The following is a 19439-nucleotide window of genomic DNA, read 5'->3' as shown; positions in this document are numbered from 1 at the left end:
GTGCCCATCAAGCCAATCCAACTTGTGGGAGGGTCTTCAGGAAGCATGGGGTGAAATTTCTCAAGATTACATCAGTAAATTAACAGCTAGAATGGCAAAGGTCTGCAATGCTGTAATTGCAGCAAAGGGAGCATTCATTGACTAAAGCAAAGTTTGAAGGAGAAAATTATTCTTTCAAATAAAAATCATTATTTCTAACCTTCTCAATGTCTGGACTATATTTTCTATTCATTTTGCAACTCATTTGATAAATAAAAGTATGAGTTTTCATGGAAAACACAAAATTGTCTTGGTGACCCCAAACTTTTGAACGGTAGTGTATATATAAATATATATACACACACACACTTAATAAATATATGGCACATGTGAGTGCATATATATATTATAAAAATATGATTATATACATATACAGTTAGGTCCATATATATTTGGACAGAGACAACATTTTTCTAATTTTGGTTCTAGACATTACCACAATGAATTTTAAACAAAACAATTCAGATGCAGTTGAAGTTCAGACTTTCAGCTTTCATTTGAGGGTATCCACATTAAAATTGGATGAAGGGTTTAGGAGTTTCAGCTCAATAACATGTGCCACCCTGTTTTTAATGGGACCAAAAGTAATTGGACAGATTAAATAATTGTAAATAAAATGTTCATTTCTAGTACTTGGTTGAAAACCCTTTGTTAGCAATGACTGCCTGAAGTCTTGAACTCATGGACATCAGCAGACGCTGTGTTTCCTCCTTTTTGATGCTCTGCCAGGCCTTCACTCCGGTGGTTTTCAGTTGCTGTTTGTTTGTGGGCCTTTCTGTCTAAAGTTTAGTCTTTAACAAGTGAAATGCATGCTCAATTGGGTTGAGATCAGGTGACTGACTTGGCCATTCAAGAATATTCCACTTCTTAGCTTTAATAAACTCCTGGGTTGCTTTGGCTTTATGTTTTGGGTCATTGTCCATCTGTAGTATGAAACGACGACCAATCAGTTTGGCTGCATTTGGCTGGATCTGAGCACACAGTATGGCTCTGAATACATCAGAATTCATTCGGCTGCTTCCGTCCTGTGTCACATCATCAATAAACACTAGTGACCCAGTGCCACTGGCAGCCATGCATGCCCAAGCCATCACACTGCCTCCGCCGTGTTTTACAGATGATGTGGTATGCTTTGGATCATGAGCTGTACCACACCTTCGCCATACTTTTCTCTTTCCATCATTCTGGTAGAGGCTGATCTTAGTTTCATCTGTCCAAAGAATGTTCTTCTAGAACTGTGCTGGCTTTTTTAGATGTTTTTTAGTAAAGTCTAGTCTAGCCTTTTTCTTCTTGATGCTTATGAGTGGCTTGCACCGTGCAGTGAACCCTCTGTATTTACTTTCATGCAGTCTTCTCTTTATGGTAGATTTGGATATTGATACGCCTACCTCCTGGAGAGTGTTGTTCACTTTGTTGGCTGTTGTGAAGGGGTTTCTCTTCACCATGGAGATTATTCTGCCATCATCCACCACTGTTGTCTTCCGTGGGCGCCCAGGTCTTTTTGCATTGATGAGTTCACCAGTACAATTCTTTCTTTCTCAGGATGTACCAAACTGTAGATTTTGCCACTCATAATATTGTAGCAGTTTCTCGGATGTTTTTTTTCTGTTTTTGCAGCTTAAGGATGGCTTGCTTCACCTGCATGGAGAGCTCCTTTGACCGCATGTTTACTTCACAGAAAAACCTTCCAAATGCAAGCACCGCACCTCAAATCAACTCCAGGCCTTTTATCCGCTTAATTGAGAATGACATAATGAAGGGATTGCCCACACCTGTCCATGAAATAGCCTTGGAGTCAATTGTCCAATTACTTTTGGTCCCTTTAAAAACAGGGTGGCACATGTTAAGGAGCTGAAACTCCTAAACCCTTCATCCAATTTTAATGTGGATACCCTCAAATGAAAGCCGAAAGTCTGAACTTCAACTGCATCTGAATTGTTTTGTTTAAAATTCATTGTGGTAATGTCTAGAACCAAAATTAGAAAAATGTTGTCTCTGTCCAAATATATATGGACCTAACTGTATATGTATATATATATAATACACACACACACACACATATACACTATGGTACTGTGCAGCTTTATAGAAGTTTCTTCCCACACTCCAAAGACATACTGATCGGGAAATTAGATTGTCAGCCCCAAAGGGGACAGTGCCAATAACGTCTGTTACACGCTGTGTAATTAAAGGCGCTATATAAGTGAGTAAAATAAATAAATATTTAGATTTTTTTTAACAATTAAAAAAATTCTAAGTGAATACACTAAAGAGAAATCAAAATCTTATCAATATTTGGTGTGACCACTCTTTGCCTTCAAAACAGTATCAAGTCTTCTAGGTACACTTGCAAACAGTTTTTAAACCAACTCGACAGGGACGTTGTTTCCAACGTTTTGGAGAACTAACCACAGATCTTCTGTGGATGTAGACTTCTGTATATACTTCTATATCTTCATGTAATCCCAGAGACTCGATGATGTTAAGATCACGGCCCTGTGGGGGCCATATCATAATTTCCAGGGCTCCTTGTTCTTCTTTATACAGAAGATAGATGCTAGTAACATTGGCTGCATGTTTGGGGATGTTCTCCTGCTGCACAGTAGATTTCCCCAGCATTGAACACACCATTAACCTTGACCAGAGCCCCAAATAACCTCCACCATGTTTTACTGTTGCCTACAGACACATTATTGTGCCGCTCTCCAGCCCTTCAGCGAACAAACTGTTTTCTGTTAAAGCCAAATATTTAACCTTTAGACACAGTCCGAGGCATCTGCTGTCATTTTTCTGTACCCCAGTTCTCACATTTTGGTTTTCATGGTTTGCTGCTTCAGTGTTTTTAGATCTTTAAGTCAGATGCTTATATGGTTACTGAAATACAATATCAGCATTTCAAATGTTTTTACATTTTTACTGACTAATCAGATTCATCTCAGCATCATTGAGTCTATTTGGGATTACAAGAAGAGACAAAAGGATTTGTTCAAACCTAAATCCACAGAAGATTTGTGGTTAGTTCTTCAAGATATCAGGAAAACAACCTCCCTGACGAGTTCCTTCAAAAACTGTTCATGTATATGCAGAACACGAGAAGCTTTGATGCAGTTTTGAAGATAAAAAAAATCGTCACCCCAAATATTGATTTGATTTATATTTTGTTCATTCACTTTCCATTTTAATCGATAAAAATAAACTGTCAACACTTCTATTTTTGAAAGAATTATCACTTTGAAGTTTTTTTCATATATGTGTATATAAAATATAAAATTGTGAGTGTACAGATATGTATTTATTTCATAGAGATAATAAATTCAATATAAATTGTAAAAATAGCATTTTCATGCAAAACCTATTCCTCTTGTGTTTTATCTCGTTCTGACTGCTTCCCAGAATCATGTGTACACAGACAACCACATCTATGGGATTAATTATAGGACATCATGAAGTCCCTTAGATGCAGCATACGTAACTCCCAGACGTGATATACAGTAGCAGGGTCAGGGGAACAAAACTGATCAGAAGTCACTCGCAGCATATAATAATAATAATAATCTTTTTATTTATATAGCGCCAACATATTCTGCAGCGCTTTACAATTCAGACAATTTACAGACATTACCATCGCTGTCCCCATCGGGACTCACAATCTATATTCCCTATCAGTATGTCTTTGGAGTGTGGGAGGAAGCCAGAGAACCCGGAGGAAACCCACCCAAACACGGGGAGAACTCCTTGCAGATGTTGTCCTTGCTGGGATTTGAACCCAAGACCCCAGCGCTGCAAGGCTGCAGTGCTAACCACTGAGCCACCGTGCTGCCCTCATCAGGTGTTTTCAAAATAAAGCTAGTTTATTGGGCTGGACGCTTCTCCTATTTTCTCAGTTTTTTATTGTACTAAACTGAGGTTGAAATCCCAAAGACATAAATATCCCATAACATCATAAGGAGCAAGGAACATAATGATGCGATTTCCCCATTAACCATTTTACTAACATTGTGTATCCTAAAGAGACAGAGGGCCACGACATGGGAGCACCACTTTGCTCCCGCACCGCAGGTACAACTGCACGATGTGATCCGGCAACGGTCGAACATCACAGCCACATTGTAGGCGCCTTTTGGGGACAGCATTTGTGGAGGTACCACAGTGGCACTCAGATGGAAACCTGAAATGAGAAAATTAAAATTTTTTATAATGGAACTTTAATACAAAATATGTATATTTATCAGTAGAACAATTATATTCTTTAATTCGTATAATAGTGTTAAAGAGCATGTGGTCTATTTATAAATCAACCAGAATTCTTGCATAACTGCCACCACATTTATTATTTTGTGTTTTAAACACTTTTTACTACATATCAGACAAGGGGGTATGACCTCATTTAAGAGGGGTAGGTGTAACATCATGCAACATAAAAGGTGGCGGAAACTTAAGACGAGGCTGTCTTAAAATTAAACAGATTTATCACACGGCATGAACGGATTTGAAAAATTTGGTGTATTTTAAAGACAAAAATGTAAGAATTAAGACAGCTGTTAAAAATATGCCCCAGTCAGAAAAGAACTTCATGGTAAGAATAAAGTTTTTATGTTAAACATATTTAAGAATTTCAATAATGGTTATATTGTTTCAAGTTACTATCTATATTTTTTCATAAACAAGAAATATAGCAGATTTCCACTAACTACTATGCCTTAAAATAGACTGACAATTCCTGATCCATACAGCTCACTTCTCAGCAGCCAGCTTATTATCACAGCCAGAACTTTGCTTTGCTTGCAATAATTGTTTTAGCACCAGGAGCTCATCATTGCTGGGACACACAGAGCATGCATGCTAGCCAAACTCCACGCCCTTCTGTTTTAGTCACCTCACACTCTATGGACATTGTATATACAGGGCCTGGTGTGGGCGGGGCTAGCTTTCTCAGCTCTGCTGTATTGCTAAATCTAAAAACTCGTGTGTCAGTACAGATGCACCCAGTAAACTAAGTGATATATCATTGGATTCAGCTTCTCTTTACAAGGATAGGGACACTATTCTCCGTAAAGCCAGAGAGAATCCTGATATATCCATTGAGGGTAGCAAGATATCAGTGTTCCCAGACGTTTAAGCTGAAGTCTAAAGACAAAGGGCACAATTTACAGAAGTTAAAAGGCGGATGTGACCGACCATAAGCTAGGTTATATCCTACCGGCCTCAGAGTAGCAGCTTTTGGTGAAGTGCAAATTTATGAATCTTGCAACGATGTCCTCCGCTGGCTAGATGAAAATGATCGCAGGCTACGGGATCAAAGAAAGTTGCCTACATTAATGTTTTCATAAATTTTTAGATCTAACAGAATTACCATAAAGGACTAAAGGGACATTCATCTGGGCCAGTACTAAATTTCTTCATTAAAAGAGCAGAATGTGGATGCTAGATAAATTCAAAGGAGAACGCGTCTATTGGTTATCTTTGTCGATACCAAAGCTGTATCGGAAGGCCGCTCTCAGGCCGGAGACTTTAATGCAGGCCTGCACAACATAAGGCCCGCGGGCCACATGTGGCTCGCCAAACAATGTAGTGCGGCCGGCTGAGCTGCCTGGGATGCGCCGGCCCATCAGAAGCGCATACATTTCATCGGCATCGGGACGTAGAAAGCGCTCGTCAACAACTGCCCCGACGTGCATTGGTGTAATGAGGTCAACACGCTGCTGACATCATCCCATGCTGCTGGCGCCAGGGTCACACAGGCAGAGGAGACATAGAGCACTTGTAAGCGCAGAAGTGCAGAAGATTAAATGTCATCCTATTTTAGATGAGAGGGTGGGAGGGAAGGTTAGTGTTACTATGAGCGCACATATTGGGGCAATCTGGGACATTAAGGGGCAATTTGGCGGGATTGTGAAAAGGGGCAGTTTGCGGAAGATACGTCTCATCAGTGCTGTGGTTCCTGTATGGTCCGCAGTCTGATGATCGCTGGAAACAACAACTCCCAGCATCTCCTTACCATTGTTAAGGACATACTGGGAATTGTAGATTCATTCAATACAAATGTCTGACCTGGCATTACCATTGATCACTGTACTAAGCTTGGCACTGCATTCATGAACTGATGGAGGTTTTTTCACTTCGTTCATGCACTGACCGTAGTTCTGGTGGTGAATTCAGGTTCTGATAGTGTTTCTGGGGCTGAATTCATGTACTGATGGTGTTTCTAGCACTGCACTCATGTACTTTCTGTGTTTCTGGTGCTGCATTCATATATTAACGGTAGTTATGGTGCTGCATTTATGTACTGCCAGGGATTCTGGCACCGGATTCATGTACTGACGATGCTTTTGATGTTGCATTCATGTACTGATGGTAGTTCTGGTGCTGTATTAATGTAATTATGGTGGTTCCGGTGCTACACTCCTGTGCTAACAGTTGTTCTGATCTTGCACACATAAAGCAATCCATAACATGTTTCATGTCTATGTTAAAGGGAATCTGTCACCCCCTGGCACTTTTCTGACATCTAATATGGACATACAGGTGATAGAAATGTGAATCTATACCTACCTGTATGCCTCATATTAGAGGTCTTTTTGGTGTGAAATTGCTTTTTATTTCTTCTGGTTTATGATGTGTTCCCGTCCGGGGTACGGGAAGAAATCCCGCCTGTTTTAATTAAAATATTTCCCCCCCTCCCCTGCACGTCACAGTGCCCTGTGAACTGCAGTCTTTATGGCTAGATCCCGCGCAATTCACCTTTTTCCGCAAGGCGCATTTCTTCCTGCCATCTATTTACCATCGTAGAGCAGGGATCTTGTGCGCAGGCGCCGGGAAGTCAGAGTGCAGAAACTCTCCAAATCCTTCTCAAATACTCAAAATTTGGTTTTGGTCATGTATTAATGCACTGTTGGTGATGTATTCATGTAATTACGCCTTTAAAAAAAAATTGCGGCCCTTGGACCAAAAAAATTATGTGCGCCCCTGCTTTAATGGCCCCCGTTCTCTTCACTGGAGTGAAATGTCTATCTTTTCTTCTTTAAAGGTTCTTTCCTTTTTTTTCTTCTGTCTGCGTGTTTGTTTTAGGTTCTGGGACTTGGAATCCCAAATGGAAATGGATATCTCTCCGTACACTGTTCTTCATGTTCAGCTTACCTGTACAGGTGGTATCATTTGTCATATATTACAAAATGGCTAGATACACGGATATAATTGCATGGACTGTAATAAGGGGCTTGGGAAATGCAACGAATTGTTTCACAGCTTTTTTTCTTGGCTGAAACAATACTGTCCCGCTATTATATGTTTATTCGAAACGTATTTCATAAAAGATAAAAATCCAATCTGTACATAGATCATGGATTGGGCACCAACACCATTCCACATATTCATCACAAGTGGATACCGTTTACTTGTTTAAAATCACTAATTGACACGGATGGGCGATAAATATGTTTAATATGTGACCTAAAAATGTTACCTTCACAAGCGCCCCCAAGATAGAGATAAAATGGCTGCCAGAAAAGAAGCTGTGAATAGATATGCAGATCTTGTGTGCAAATCGGCAAGTAAAGTAGGCTATGAACTATCTATACTTATGAAATTCATCTGTGAACTTCTTATCTTCTCTGGTGTATTGACATCTATTTCACTCAAATATTGTGAAAACATGTTGTGAGATTATGACCTTTTGCTGTTAATAATCATTGTGTACTTTTAATACATTTGTTTTGGAGAGTATCACTAGTTTTTGGGGGTTTTTTTGTAGATTTTCCCTATTTACCCCTAGAAAGTAGCACGATAGATTCTCTTTTTATTATATACCTGTCCACACAATCAATCACACTCCGACTTTTCTACCATGGCCAATAACAAAGAGCTGTCTAAGGACCCCAGGGACAAAATTGTAGACCTGCACAAGGCTGAAATGGGCTACAGAACAATAGCGAAGCAGCTTGATCAGAAAGCAACAACTGTTGGCATTAGTGATGAGCGAGTATGTTTTGTTAACACTTTCGTCGAGTATGCTCGGGCGAGCACCGAGTAGTTACAGCTGCTCAGTTATGTTTGAATCACTCCCTTGTGCAGGATTTGCAATTGTTTGACAGCTTTCATACATGTGAGGAATGTGTAAGAAATAGACATTCCTCACATGTATTAAAGCTGTCAAACAGTCGCAAATCATGCACACGGGAGTGATTTAAACATAACACCAAGAAGCAGTAACTACTCGGTGCTCGCCCAACAATACTCGGCGAAAGGGTTAACAAAACATACTCGCTCATCACTAGTTGGCATAATTATTAGAAAATGGAAGAAACACAAGATGACTGTCAATCTTCCTCAGTCTGGGGCTCCATGCAAGATCTCACCTCGTGGGGTGATTCTGAGAATGGTCAGGAATCAGTCCAGAACTACACGGGAGGACCTGGTCAATGACACGAAGAGAGATGGGACCACAGTCTCAAACATTACCGTAATTAACACACTATGCCGTCATGGATTAAAATCCTGCAGGGCATGCAATGTCCCCTTGTCCACGCCAGCACATGTCCAGGCCCGTTTGAAGTTCGCCAATGACCATATGGATGATCCAGAGGAAGCATGAGAGAAGGTCATGTGGTCAGATGAGACCAAAATACACCTTTTTGGAATCAACTCCATTGGCTGTGTTTGGAGAAAGAAGAAGGATGAGTACAACCCTAAGAACACCATCCCAACCGTGAAGCATGATGGGGGAAATATCATACTTTGGGGGTGATTTTCTGCAAGGGGTGCCAATACTTTTGGCCACCACTGTATATAGTACAGACCAAAAGTTTGGACACACCTTCTCATTTAAAGATTTTTCTGTATTTTCATGACTATGAAAATTGTACATTCACACTGAAGGCATCAAAACTATGAATTAACACATGTGGAATTATATACTTAACAAAAAAGTGTGAAACAACTGAAAATATGTCTTATATTCTGGGTTCTTCAAAGTAGTCACCTTTTGCTTTGATGACTGCTTTGCACACTCTTGGCATTCTATTGAGGAGCTTCAAGAGGTAGCCACCGGAAATGGTCTTCCAACAATCTTGAAGGAGTTCCCAGAGATGCTTAGCACTTGTTGGCCCTTTTGCCTTCACTCTGCGGTCCAGCTCACCCCAAACCATCTCGATTGGGTTCAGGTCTGGTGACTGGAGGCCAGGTCATCTGGCGTAGCACCCCATCACTCTCCTTGTTCAAAAAGCCCTTACACAGCCTGGAGGTGTGTTTGGGGTCATTGTCCTGTTGAAAAATAAATGATGGTCCAACTAAACGCAAACCGGATAGAATAGCATGCCGCTGCAAGTTGCTGTGGTAGCCATGCAGGTTCAGTATGCCTTCAATTTTGAATAAATCCCCAACAGTGTCACCAGCAAAGCACCCCCACACCATCACACCTCCTCCTCCATGCTTCACGGTGGGAACCAGGCATATAGAGTCCATCCGTTCACCTTTTCTGCGTCGCACAAAGACACGGTGGTTGGAACCAAAGATCTCAAACTTGGACTCATCAGACCAAAGCACAGATTTCCACTGGTCTAATGTCCATTCATTGTGTTCTTTAGCCCAAATAAGTCTCTTCTGCTTGTTGCCTGTCCTTAGCAGGGTTTCCTAGCAGCTATTTTACCATGAAGGCCTGCTGCACAAAGTCTCCTCTTAACAGTTGTTGAAGAGATGTGTCTGCTGCTAGAACTCTGTGTGGCATTGACCTGGTCTCTAATCTGAGCTGCTGTCAACCTGCGATTTCTGAGGCTGGTGACTCGGATAAACTTTTCCTCAGAAGCAGAGGTGACTCTTGGTCTTCCTTTCCTGGGGCGGTCCTCATGTGAGCCAGTTTCTTTGTAGCGCTTGATGGTTTTTGCAACTGCACTTGGGGACACTTTCAGAGTTTGCCCAATTTTTCGCACTGACTGACCTTCATTTCTTAAAGTAATGATGGCCACTCGTTTTTCTTTACTTAGCTGCTTTTTTCTGTGTATCCACCAGACTTCTGCACAACACAACTGATGGTCCCAACCCCATTTATAAGGCAAGAAATCCCACTTATTAAACCTGACAGGGCACACCTGTGAAGTGAAAACCATTTCCGGTGACTACCTCTTGAAGCTCCTCAAGAGAATGCCAAGAGTGTGCAAAGTAGTCATCAAAGCAAAAGGTGGCTACTTTGAAGAACCTAGAATATAAGACATATTTTCAGTTGTTTCACACTTTTTTGTTAAGTATATAATTCCACATGTGTTAATTCATAGGTTTAATGCCTCAGAAATCGCAGGTTAACAGCAGCTCAGATTAGAGACCAGGTCAATGCCACACAGAGTTCTAGCAGCAGACACATCTCTACAACAACTGTTAAGAGGAGACTTTGTGCAGCAGGCCTTCATGGTAAAATAGCTGCTAGGTTCACTGCTAAGGACAGGCAACAAGCAGAAGAGACTTGTTTGGGCTAAAGAACACAAGGAATGGACATTAGACCAGTGGAAATCTGTGCTTTGGTCTGAGGAGTCCAAATTTGAGATCTTTTGTTCCAACCACCGTATCTTTGTGCAATGCAGAAAAGGTGAACAGATGGACTCTACATGCCTGGTTCCCACCGTGAAGCATGGAGGAGGAGGTGTGATGGTGTGGGGGTACTTTGCTTGTGACACTGTTGGGGATTTATTCAAAACTGAAGGCATACTGAACCAGCATGGCTGCCACAGCATCTTGCAGCGGCATGCTATTCCATCTGGTTTGCGTTTAGTTGGACCATCATTTATTTTTCAACAGGACAATGACCCCAAACACTCCTCCAGGCTGTGTAAGGGCTATCTGACCAAGAAGGAGAGTGATGGGGTGCTACGCCAGATGACCTGGCCTCCACAGTCACCAGACCTGAACCCAATCGAGATGGTTTAGGGTGAGCTGGACCGCAGAGTGAAGGCAAAAAGGCCAAAAAGTGCTAAGCATCTCTGGGAACTCCTTCAAGATTGTTGGAAGACCATTTCCGGTGACTACCTCTTGAAGCTCATCAAGAGAATGCTAAGAGTGTGCAAAGCAGTCATCAAAGCAAAAGGTGGCTACTTTGAAGAACCTAGAAAATAAGTCATATTTTCAGTTGTTTCACACTTTTTTGTTAAGTATATAATTCCACATGTGTTAATTCATAGTTTTGATGCCTTCAGTGTGAATGTACAATTTTCATAGTCATGAAAACACAGAAGAATCTTTAAATAAGAAGGCGTGTCCAAACTTTTGGTCTGTACTGTATATACACACACACATACAGATAGATAGATAGATAGATAGATAGATAGATAGATAGATAGATAGATAGATATACACTGCTCAAAAAAATAAAGGTAACACTCAAATAACACATCCTAAATCTGAATGAATGAAATATTTTCATTGAATACTTTGTTCTGTGCAAAGTTGAATGGCAGTCAGGCTACCTCTGGCGAGCACATGGAGGGCTGAGCGGCCCTCCAAAGAAATGCCACCCCACACCATTACTGACCCACTGCCAAACCGGTCATGCTGAAGGATGTTGCAGGCAGCAGATCGCTCTCCACGGCGTCTCCAGACTCTGTCACGTCTGTCACATGTGCTCAGTGTGAACCTTCTTTCATCTGTGAAGAGCACAGGGCGCCAGTGGCGACTTTGCCAATCCTGGTGTTCTGTGGCAAATGCCAAACGTCCTGCACGGTGTTGGGCTGTGAGCACAGCCCTCATCTGTGGACGTCGGCCCTCATACCACCCTCATGGAGTCGGTTTCTAACCGTTTGTGCAGACACATGCACATTTGTGACCTGCTGGAGGTCATTTTGCAGAGCTCTGGCAGTGCTCCTCCTGTTCCTCCTTGCACAAAGGCGGAGGTAGCGGTCCTGCTGCTGGGTTGTTGCCCTCCTACGGCCCCCTCCACGTCTCCTGGTGCACTGGCCTGTCTCCTAGTAGCCCTCCAGCCTCTGGACACTACGCTGACAGCCAGAGCAAACCTTCTTGCCACAGCTCGCATTGATGTGCCATCCTGGATGAGCTGCACTACCTGAGCAACTTCTGTGGGTTGTAGAGTCCGTCTCATGCTACCACGAGTGTGAAAGCACAACAAACATTCAAAAGTGACCAAAACATCAGCCAGAAAGCATTGGTACTGAGATGTGGTCTGTGGTCCCCACCTGCAGAACCACTCCTTTATTGAGTGTGTCTCGATAATTGCCAATAATTTCCATCTATTGTCTATTCCATTTGCACAACAGGCCCAAATGGCGGCGTTTCGGTTTATAGAACCCTTTACAAGTCCATTTTTTCAAAGAAACTTTTTTTTTTTTTTTTAAATAGGGGAGTCAAATATATTAGACTTTATAATTTTTTTAAATGAAAAAGATAATCCAAATATCACATCTGAGTGGTAAGTATGTGAACCTTTGCTTTCAGAATCTGATGTGACCTCCGTTGTGCAGCAATAATAATGATGGTTTTGTAACCTTTTTAGAGCCTGATGAGCATCTTAGCTTTTCTTCTGAGGTCCTCAGAAATTCTCCTTTGTTCATGCTATGATGCACTTCAACAACAAAGTGTTGTGAAGATCAGATTTTGTTAGATCCTTGTTCAGGCCCGGCGTCAGCACCCGGGCAAGTGCCGGGGCTTTGAAAAAGTGGGGAGGGCCGACTCACCGTCGGGGAGACCGGCGCTATGAGGCCCATGACTTGGGAAGGGGCCCCGTGCCAGCGCCCAAGAGTGGGGTCACTCCCGCTTGCTCAGGGCCCCGGCACTTGAAAAACTTACCTCTCCCTGTTCCTCCGCAGATCCAGTCTCTTCCTCATCTGACTGTGATGTCTCAAGGCAGAGGGCGCGATGACGTCACTAGTGTGCGCCCTCTGCTGAGCAGTCACAGTGCAGAAAGCGAGCACAAAGACAGGAACGCTGAGGAGTACGTAGCAGAGCAGCGGCCAGCAAGGAGAGGGGAGTATTTGGTTTTTTTTTCTGTATGCAGCTTAATATGCGGCCCATTATTCTGTATGGAGAATTCTATGGGGCCCATTATTCTGTATGGAGAATTCTATGGGGCCCATTATTCTGTATGGAGAATTCTATGGGGCCCATTATTCTGTATGGAGAATTCTATGGGGCCCATTATTCTGTATGGAGAATTCTATGGGGCCCATTATTCTGTATGGAGAATTCTATGGGGCCCATTATTCTGTATGGAGAATTCTATGGGGCCCATTATTCTGTATGGAGAATTCTATGGGGCCCATTATTCTGTATGGAGAATTCTATGGGGCCCATTATTCTGTATGGAGAATTCTATGGGGCCCATTATTCTGTATGGAGAATTCTATGGGGCCCATTATTCTGTATGGAGAATTCTATGGGGCCCATTATTCTGTATGGAGAATTCTATGGGGCCCATTATTCTGTATGGAGAATTCTATGGGGCCCATTATTCTGTATGGAGAATTCTATGGGGCCCATTATTCTGTATGGAGAATTCTATGGGGCCCATTATTCTGTATGGAGAATTCTATGGGGCCCATTATTCCGTATGGAGAATTCAATGGGGCCCATTATTCCGTATAGAGAATTCTATGGGGCCCATTATTCCGTATAGAGAATTCTATGGGGCCCATTATTCTGTATAGAGAATTCTATGGGGCCCATTATTCTGTATAGAGAATTCTATGGGGCCCATTATTCTGTATAGAGAATTCTATGGGGCCCATTATTCTGTATAGAGAATTCTATGGGGCCCATTATTCTATATGCAGCATTATATGGGGCCCATTATTCTGTATGCAGCATTATATGGGGCCCATTATTCTGTATGCAGCATTATATGGGGCCCATTATTCTGTATGGAGAATTCTATGGGGCCCATTATTCTGTATGGAGAATTCTATGGGGCCCATTATTCTGTATGGAGAATTCTATGGGGCCCATTATTCTGTATGGAGAATTCTATGGGGCCCATTATTCTGTATGGAGAATTCTATGGGGCCCATTATTCTGTATGGAGAATTCTATGGGGCCCATTATTCTGTATGGAGAATTCTATGGGGCCCATAATTCTGCATGGAGAATTCTATGGGGCCCATAATTCTGCATGCAGCATTATATCATTATATGGGGTCTATTAGGGCGGCACGGTTGCGCAGTGGTTAGCACTGCAGCCTTGCAGCGCTGGGGTCCTGGGTTCAAATCCCAACAAGGACAACATCTGCAAGGAGTTTGTATGTTCTCCCCGTGTTTGCGTGGGTTTCCTCCGGGTTCTCCGGTTTCCTCCCACACTCCAAAGACATACTGATAGGGATGGGGTGCATTATTCTGTATGGAACATTATATGGGGCCCATTTTTCTGTATGGAGCAATATATGGAGGACTATGTGGTGCCATTAATACAGTATGGAGGACTATGTGGTGCCCATAATACTGTATGGAGGTCTATGTGGTGCCCATAATACTGGATGGAGAACTATGTGGTGCCCTTTAATACTGGATTGAGGACTATGTGGTGCCTATAATACTGGATGGAGGACTATACTGTCCGGTCTAAAATGAAACCTTTTGAATCCCCCCAGGGCACGCACTGTGCGCTGCGAGGATTTGCTGGTTTCTGAGTTTTGTAGAATTTACAATAGATATCGCTCATGTAATGTAAGAAGAAAGTGAAATCTCTGGCATTGTACTATATATACAGTATATTTCTCTGCAGTATCTGTGCATCATGAATTGTGGTATGTGTTAAAGTGGCCCACTGAGACTCTTTAGACCAGGGCCCACAAAAACCTGGAGCCGGCCCAGTCCTTGTTATTAAATAAAAAAGGTAGCCTATTTGTATCTGATTGTCAACCCACTGATTGAAAACATCAAACTAATTGTACCTTCAAATTATCTGCTAATCCTAAAGGTTCACATATTTTTGCCAGCCACAGACATGAGATATTGAATCACTTTCCTTATTTAAAAAATAACAAAGCCTAATATTTTTTACTCAATTGTTTGATTTGGCTCGCTTTTATCTACTTTTATGACTTGTAAAAATCTGATTCAGTTTTAGGTCAAATGTATGCATAAAAAATGAGGAAAAAAAATCCAAACTCTGAAAAGAAGAACACATTAGCAAAAAAGAATATGATTCACTGTCTAGTTTTAATTAGATAAAGGAAACATATCACACTTCACCAATGTTTTTCTTTAACATCCTCGGGCGATAGAGGTCAATCAATGAGAACTTACTATGTATTATAAGAGAGCAAGAGAGCCATCTGTGCTGTTGGCATAGAAAGACAGGAACAGCCTTACAGCATATATCACAAAGCAGGTTGGGAGGCACTAGTGCCGAGCTGGACCATATACAGTTGAAACCAGAAGTTTCCATACACTATATAAAAAGACACATATGCATGTTTTTCTCAATATCTGACATGAAATCAGAATAAACCTTTCCCGTTTTAGGTAAATTAGGATTACCATAATTTTTAATATTTGCCAAATGTCAGAATAATATGAGAGAGAATGTTTTAAGGCATTTTTATTACTTACTGCAAAGTTAAAAGTTTACATACATTTCATTATTATTTGGTACCATTGCCCTTAAACTGAATGATTTGGGTCAAACGTTTGGGATATTCTTCCACAAGCTTCTCACAATGGTTGGTCGGAATTTGAGCCCCTTTCTCCTGACAAAACTGATGTATCTGATCCAGGTTTGTAGGTCGCCTTGCTCGCACCTGACTTTTCAGTTTGCCCATAAATTTTCAATAGGATTGAGATCAGGGCTTTGTGATGGCCACTACAAAACATTGACTTTGTTATCCTTAAGCCACTTTGTTACCATTTTGGCAGAATGCTTCGGGTCATTGTCCATTTGGAAGGCACATTTCCGCCCAAGCTTTAACTTCCTGGCTGATGTCTTGAGATGTTGCTTCAGAATTGCCACATAATCTTCTTTTCTCATGATGCCATCTATTTTGTGAAGTGTACCAGCCCCTCATGCAGCAAAACAACCCCACAACATGATGCTGCCACCCCAGTTTTGAAGATTCTCCCTTTTTCCTGCAAACATAACGATAGTTATTATGCCCAAAAAGTTAATTTTTAATTTCAGCAGACCACAGGACATGTCTCCAAAAATGAAGATCTTTGTTCCTGTGTGCATTTGCTAACATTAATCTGGCTTTTTTATGTTTCTTTTGAAGTAATGGCTTCTTCCTGGCAGGGTGGCCTTTCAGCCCATGTTGATACAGTACTCGTTTCACTGTGGATATTGGCACAATCTTACCAGCTTCCGCCATCATCTTCACAAGGTCTTTTACTTTTGTCCTTGGGTTGATATGCACATGTCGGACCAAAACATGTTCATCTCTGGGACACAGAACCTGTCTGCTTCCTGAGCGGTATGATGGCTGGTCGTTCCCATCTTGTTTGCACAGATAAACGAGGAGGCACCTTCAGGTATCTTGAAATTGTACCCAAGGATGAGCCAGACTTGTGCAAGTCCTCAATTCTCTTCCTGATATCTTGGTTGATTTCTTTAGACTTTCCCATGATGCTACACAAAGACGCAGTGTGCTTCAGGTGTGCATTAAAATACCTCCACAGGTGTGTCTGTAATTAAGTCAGATGTTGCCAAAATAAAAAAACCTATCAGAAGCTTCCAAACACATGACATAATCATATGGTCAGCCCAGAATTGTTTAAAGGCATAGTAATCTTAGTGTATGTAAACTTTTGCCTTTGCAGTAAGTAATAAAAATGCCTTAAAACATTCTCTCTCTCATAATTCTGGCATTTGGCAAATAATAAAAATTATGGTAATCCTAATTGACCTAAAACGGGAAAGGTTTATTCTGATTTCATGTCAGATATTGAGAAAAACATGCATATGTGTCTTTTTATACAGTGTATGTAAACTTCTGGTTTCAACTGTAGCTACCAACCCATAGCACTGTGAACGGTCAGACGTAATGTACAATAAACCTGCAGCCCCCTTATAAAACCAAGTGAAATTTACCTGAAACTGCTTGTTATGTAAATACTACACATTGTTAACCCCTTTCATTTACACTAAATAGTACAACATTTTAACAGTCTTGGACATGCTGGAGTTTATTCTTATACATTCCTGTGACAGGCAAACAAGGATAAAGAACCAGAGGTGTGTCAACACATTGAGGTCATAGCACGAGTCAGAGAAAATCTCAGCTAACACTGCAATATGACAGCACACCTAGACTATAACAACTTCATAGTTCCTACCTATCTGTAGAGGGTCCTTCACAGCTCGCACACGAAACAGCTGATCCCCCCTTTGGAATTCATCAGCACTACCATTTGCCAAGCATGAGTACAACCTGCGGAAGGAGAAGATTATTGATTATAGTCACAGTAGAACTCTGTCTTCTGAAGATCCTACATGGAATGTAAAAGACTACCAAAAACAAGATGGTCGTAGATAACAAAAGACTTCTAGTATACTTAAAAAGAGGACCTGTCACCAGGAATTTGAACCCTAAAGTAATGGCATGTATATAAAAGGTGTTTAAAGCTGAGTAAATCCTTACCTTCATTGTAGAAATCCTGCTTACGGTTTTAGACAAATCCATAGTTGAAATTGTGGACTAATGAGTTGCAAGGGCAGTGGGCAGACAGTGGGCAGACAGTGGGCAGACAGTGCTTCTGCTCCTCTTCCCCACCCGCTGGCAGAAGGCAGGCAGCGAATAGGGAGAGAGGCAGGGGAGAGCAGCACATGCAGGGCCTGCTCACTACTCTTACAACTCATTAGCATGCAATGTCAACTATCGATTATTCTAAATCAGCAAAACTGATTTTTGTAAGAAAGGCAAGGATTTTTCAGCATTAAATGAGGATTTTTGGTATTTACCGGAAAATCTTTCTCGTTTGCTTCATTGGGGGGGGGGGGACAAGAGCCATGGGTGAAGTCTGCTGCCTCCTGGAGGCTGAGGCTAATAATACACCTTAACGGGAGAAATAAAAAAAGCCAGCTCTTCCCCAGCAGACTATACACAGCCTACCGACTCTAAGCTCCTCAATATGAAAGCATTAGCAGATACAAAAGAGAAGCACAATCAGCCCAAATAAAAAGCTAAATTAAATGAATGGCCAAACGCGCAACCAAGGTAGGGTGCTGTGTCTCCCAAAGAAGGCTAAAAGAAATATTTTATTATAAATACAAAAAAAAAAAAATCTTAATTTCTTGGTCGATTCATTTGGGGACACATGAACCGCGAGTTCTCCTAAAGCTGTCCCTGGAGTGAGGATAACAAAAGAAAAAAAAAAAAAAAATCACACTTACCACAGGAGGAATCATCCTCAATCGGGCCGATTGCTTGAGTGACTGCTGCCTGCAGCATCTTCCTGCCGCACTGAGCCATCGGTTATGACGAACAGATTAGAGTAGAAACCCTTGAAATGTTCCAGACACGGGACTAGCGTATGGACCCATGCTTGGAGAAGAGACATTATGGCCTCGCCGAAACTGGCTCTTATGGTGAGATCCCTAGGGGTACTAGAGCTGAAAAACCAGTCATGTGGGACAGTGGTGAACTCTATCTTGTAACTGGAGGAGATGACTTCTCTGACCCAGACGTCGTCAATTGCCCCCAGCCATGAGTCCTGGATGAAAAGGAGAAGACCAAACAACTGAGAGAAGTTCCTGAGTGTGGGATGTCTGTCATGCATTGGACCCTGTGTTGCCTCTAATCTTAGAGGCCTTGTCACCTAAACAGTGCGACTGCCAGGATAGCTTAGGCTTGAAACAATCACATTCTTCCTTGGGGAGCCCAAGGTCTGTCCTGGTGGTTACAGCCACCTGCCGATGGAAACTGACAAAAGTAATTGAAGTGATGAGTACTATATCACCTACATGGGTGGCTTGTGCTGGTTAAGGAAGAAACTTACTTCTGCCGCCGGTGACGTCCGCAATAATCTTGTCCAGCGTGGTCCTAAACCAGCAAGTAAGGAAGGCCTGTAAGGGATCTTTTGGACGCTAAATCCGCTTTCCACGCTCCTGGTCACAGAATGCGGTGGATAGTCACAATATTCTTCACTGATTGGGCAGAGCAGCCATAGATGCTGAACAAAGATCCTTGCCATTCTGAGCGAGTCGGCTTGACCCACTAACTCCTAGGAGAACCATAAAGAATGAGCTAAAGCCAGGGCCCATGCAGAAGAGATGGGAGAGAATATGCTACGCTGTGGCCTGAGTGAAACTTGTACTTACAGGACATGCAAGCATACCGGGACTGGCTGAGCCGTAGACCATGTGCGGTCTTCTCTTGACTCAGACATATTGACAGACAGAGAAGGCAAAGGGATAGGGAAAAACTGGGGCAATAGCTGGTGCCAGACAAGAGAAGAGCTGCGAAGTAGTGTTGAGAAATGTG

General features: G+C 42.0%; 1 protein-coding gene across 2 annotated transcripts in view; it reads right to left on the bottom strand.

The window, feature by feature from the left end:
- The window catches only part of ZSWIM8 (zinc finger SWIM-type containing 8), a 109813-nt gene that overhangs the window by 47444 nt on the left and 42930 nt on the right, over window positions 1-19439 (bottom strand). For both annotated transcript variants that reach the window (XM_073685798.1, XM_073685799.1), the window contains exons 3-4: window positions 17293-17387; window positions 4035-4207 (exon numbers count right to left, since the gene is read on the bottom strand). In XM_073685798.1, the coding sequence (XP_073541899.1) occupies window positions 4035-4207; window positions 17293-17387 (268 nt within the window). The remainder of the gene's footprint in view (window positions 1-4034; window positions 4208-17292; window positions 17388-19439) is intronic.

The sequence above is a fragment of the Phyllobates terribilis genome, unplaced genomic scaffold, assembly GCF_046119375.1.
Source record: "Phyllobates terribilis strain yellow unplaced genomic scaffold, ASM4611937v1 Scaffold_5__5_contigs__length_657084704, whole genome shotgun sequence".
Lineage (NCBI taxonomy): Eukaryota > Metazoa > Chordata > Amphibia > Anura > Dendrobatidae > Phyllobates > Phyllobates terribilis.
This window is presented reverse-complemented; position numbering and strand designations above follow the sequence as displayed.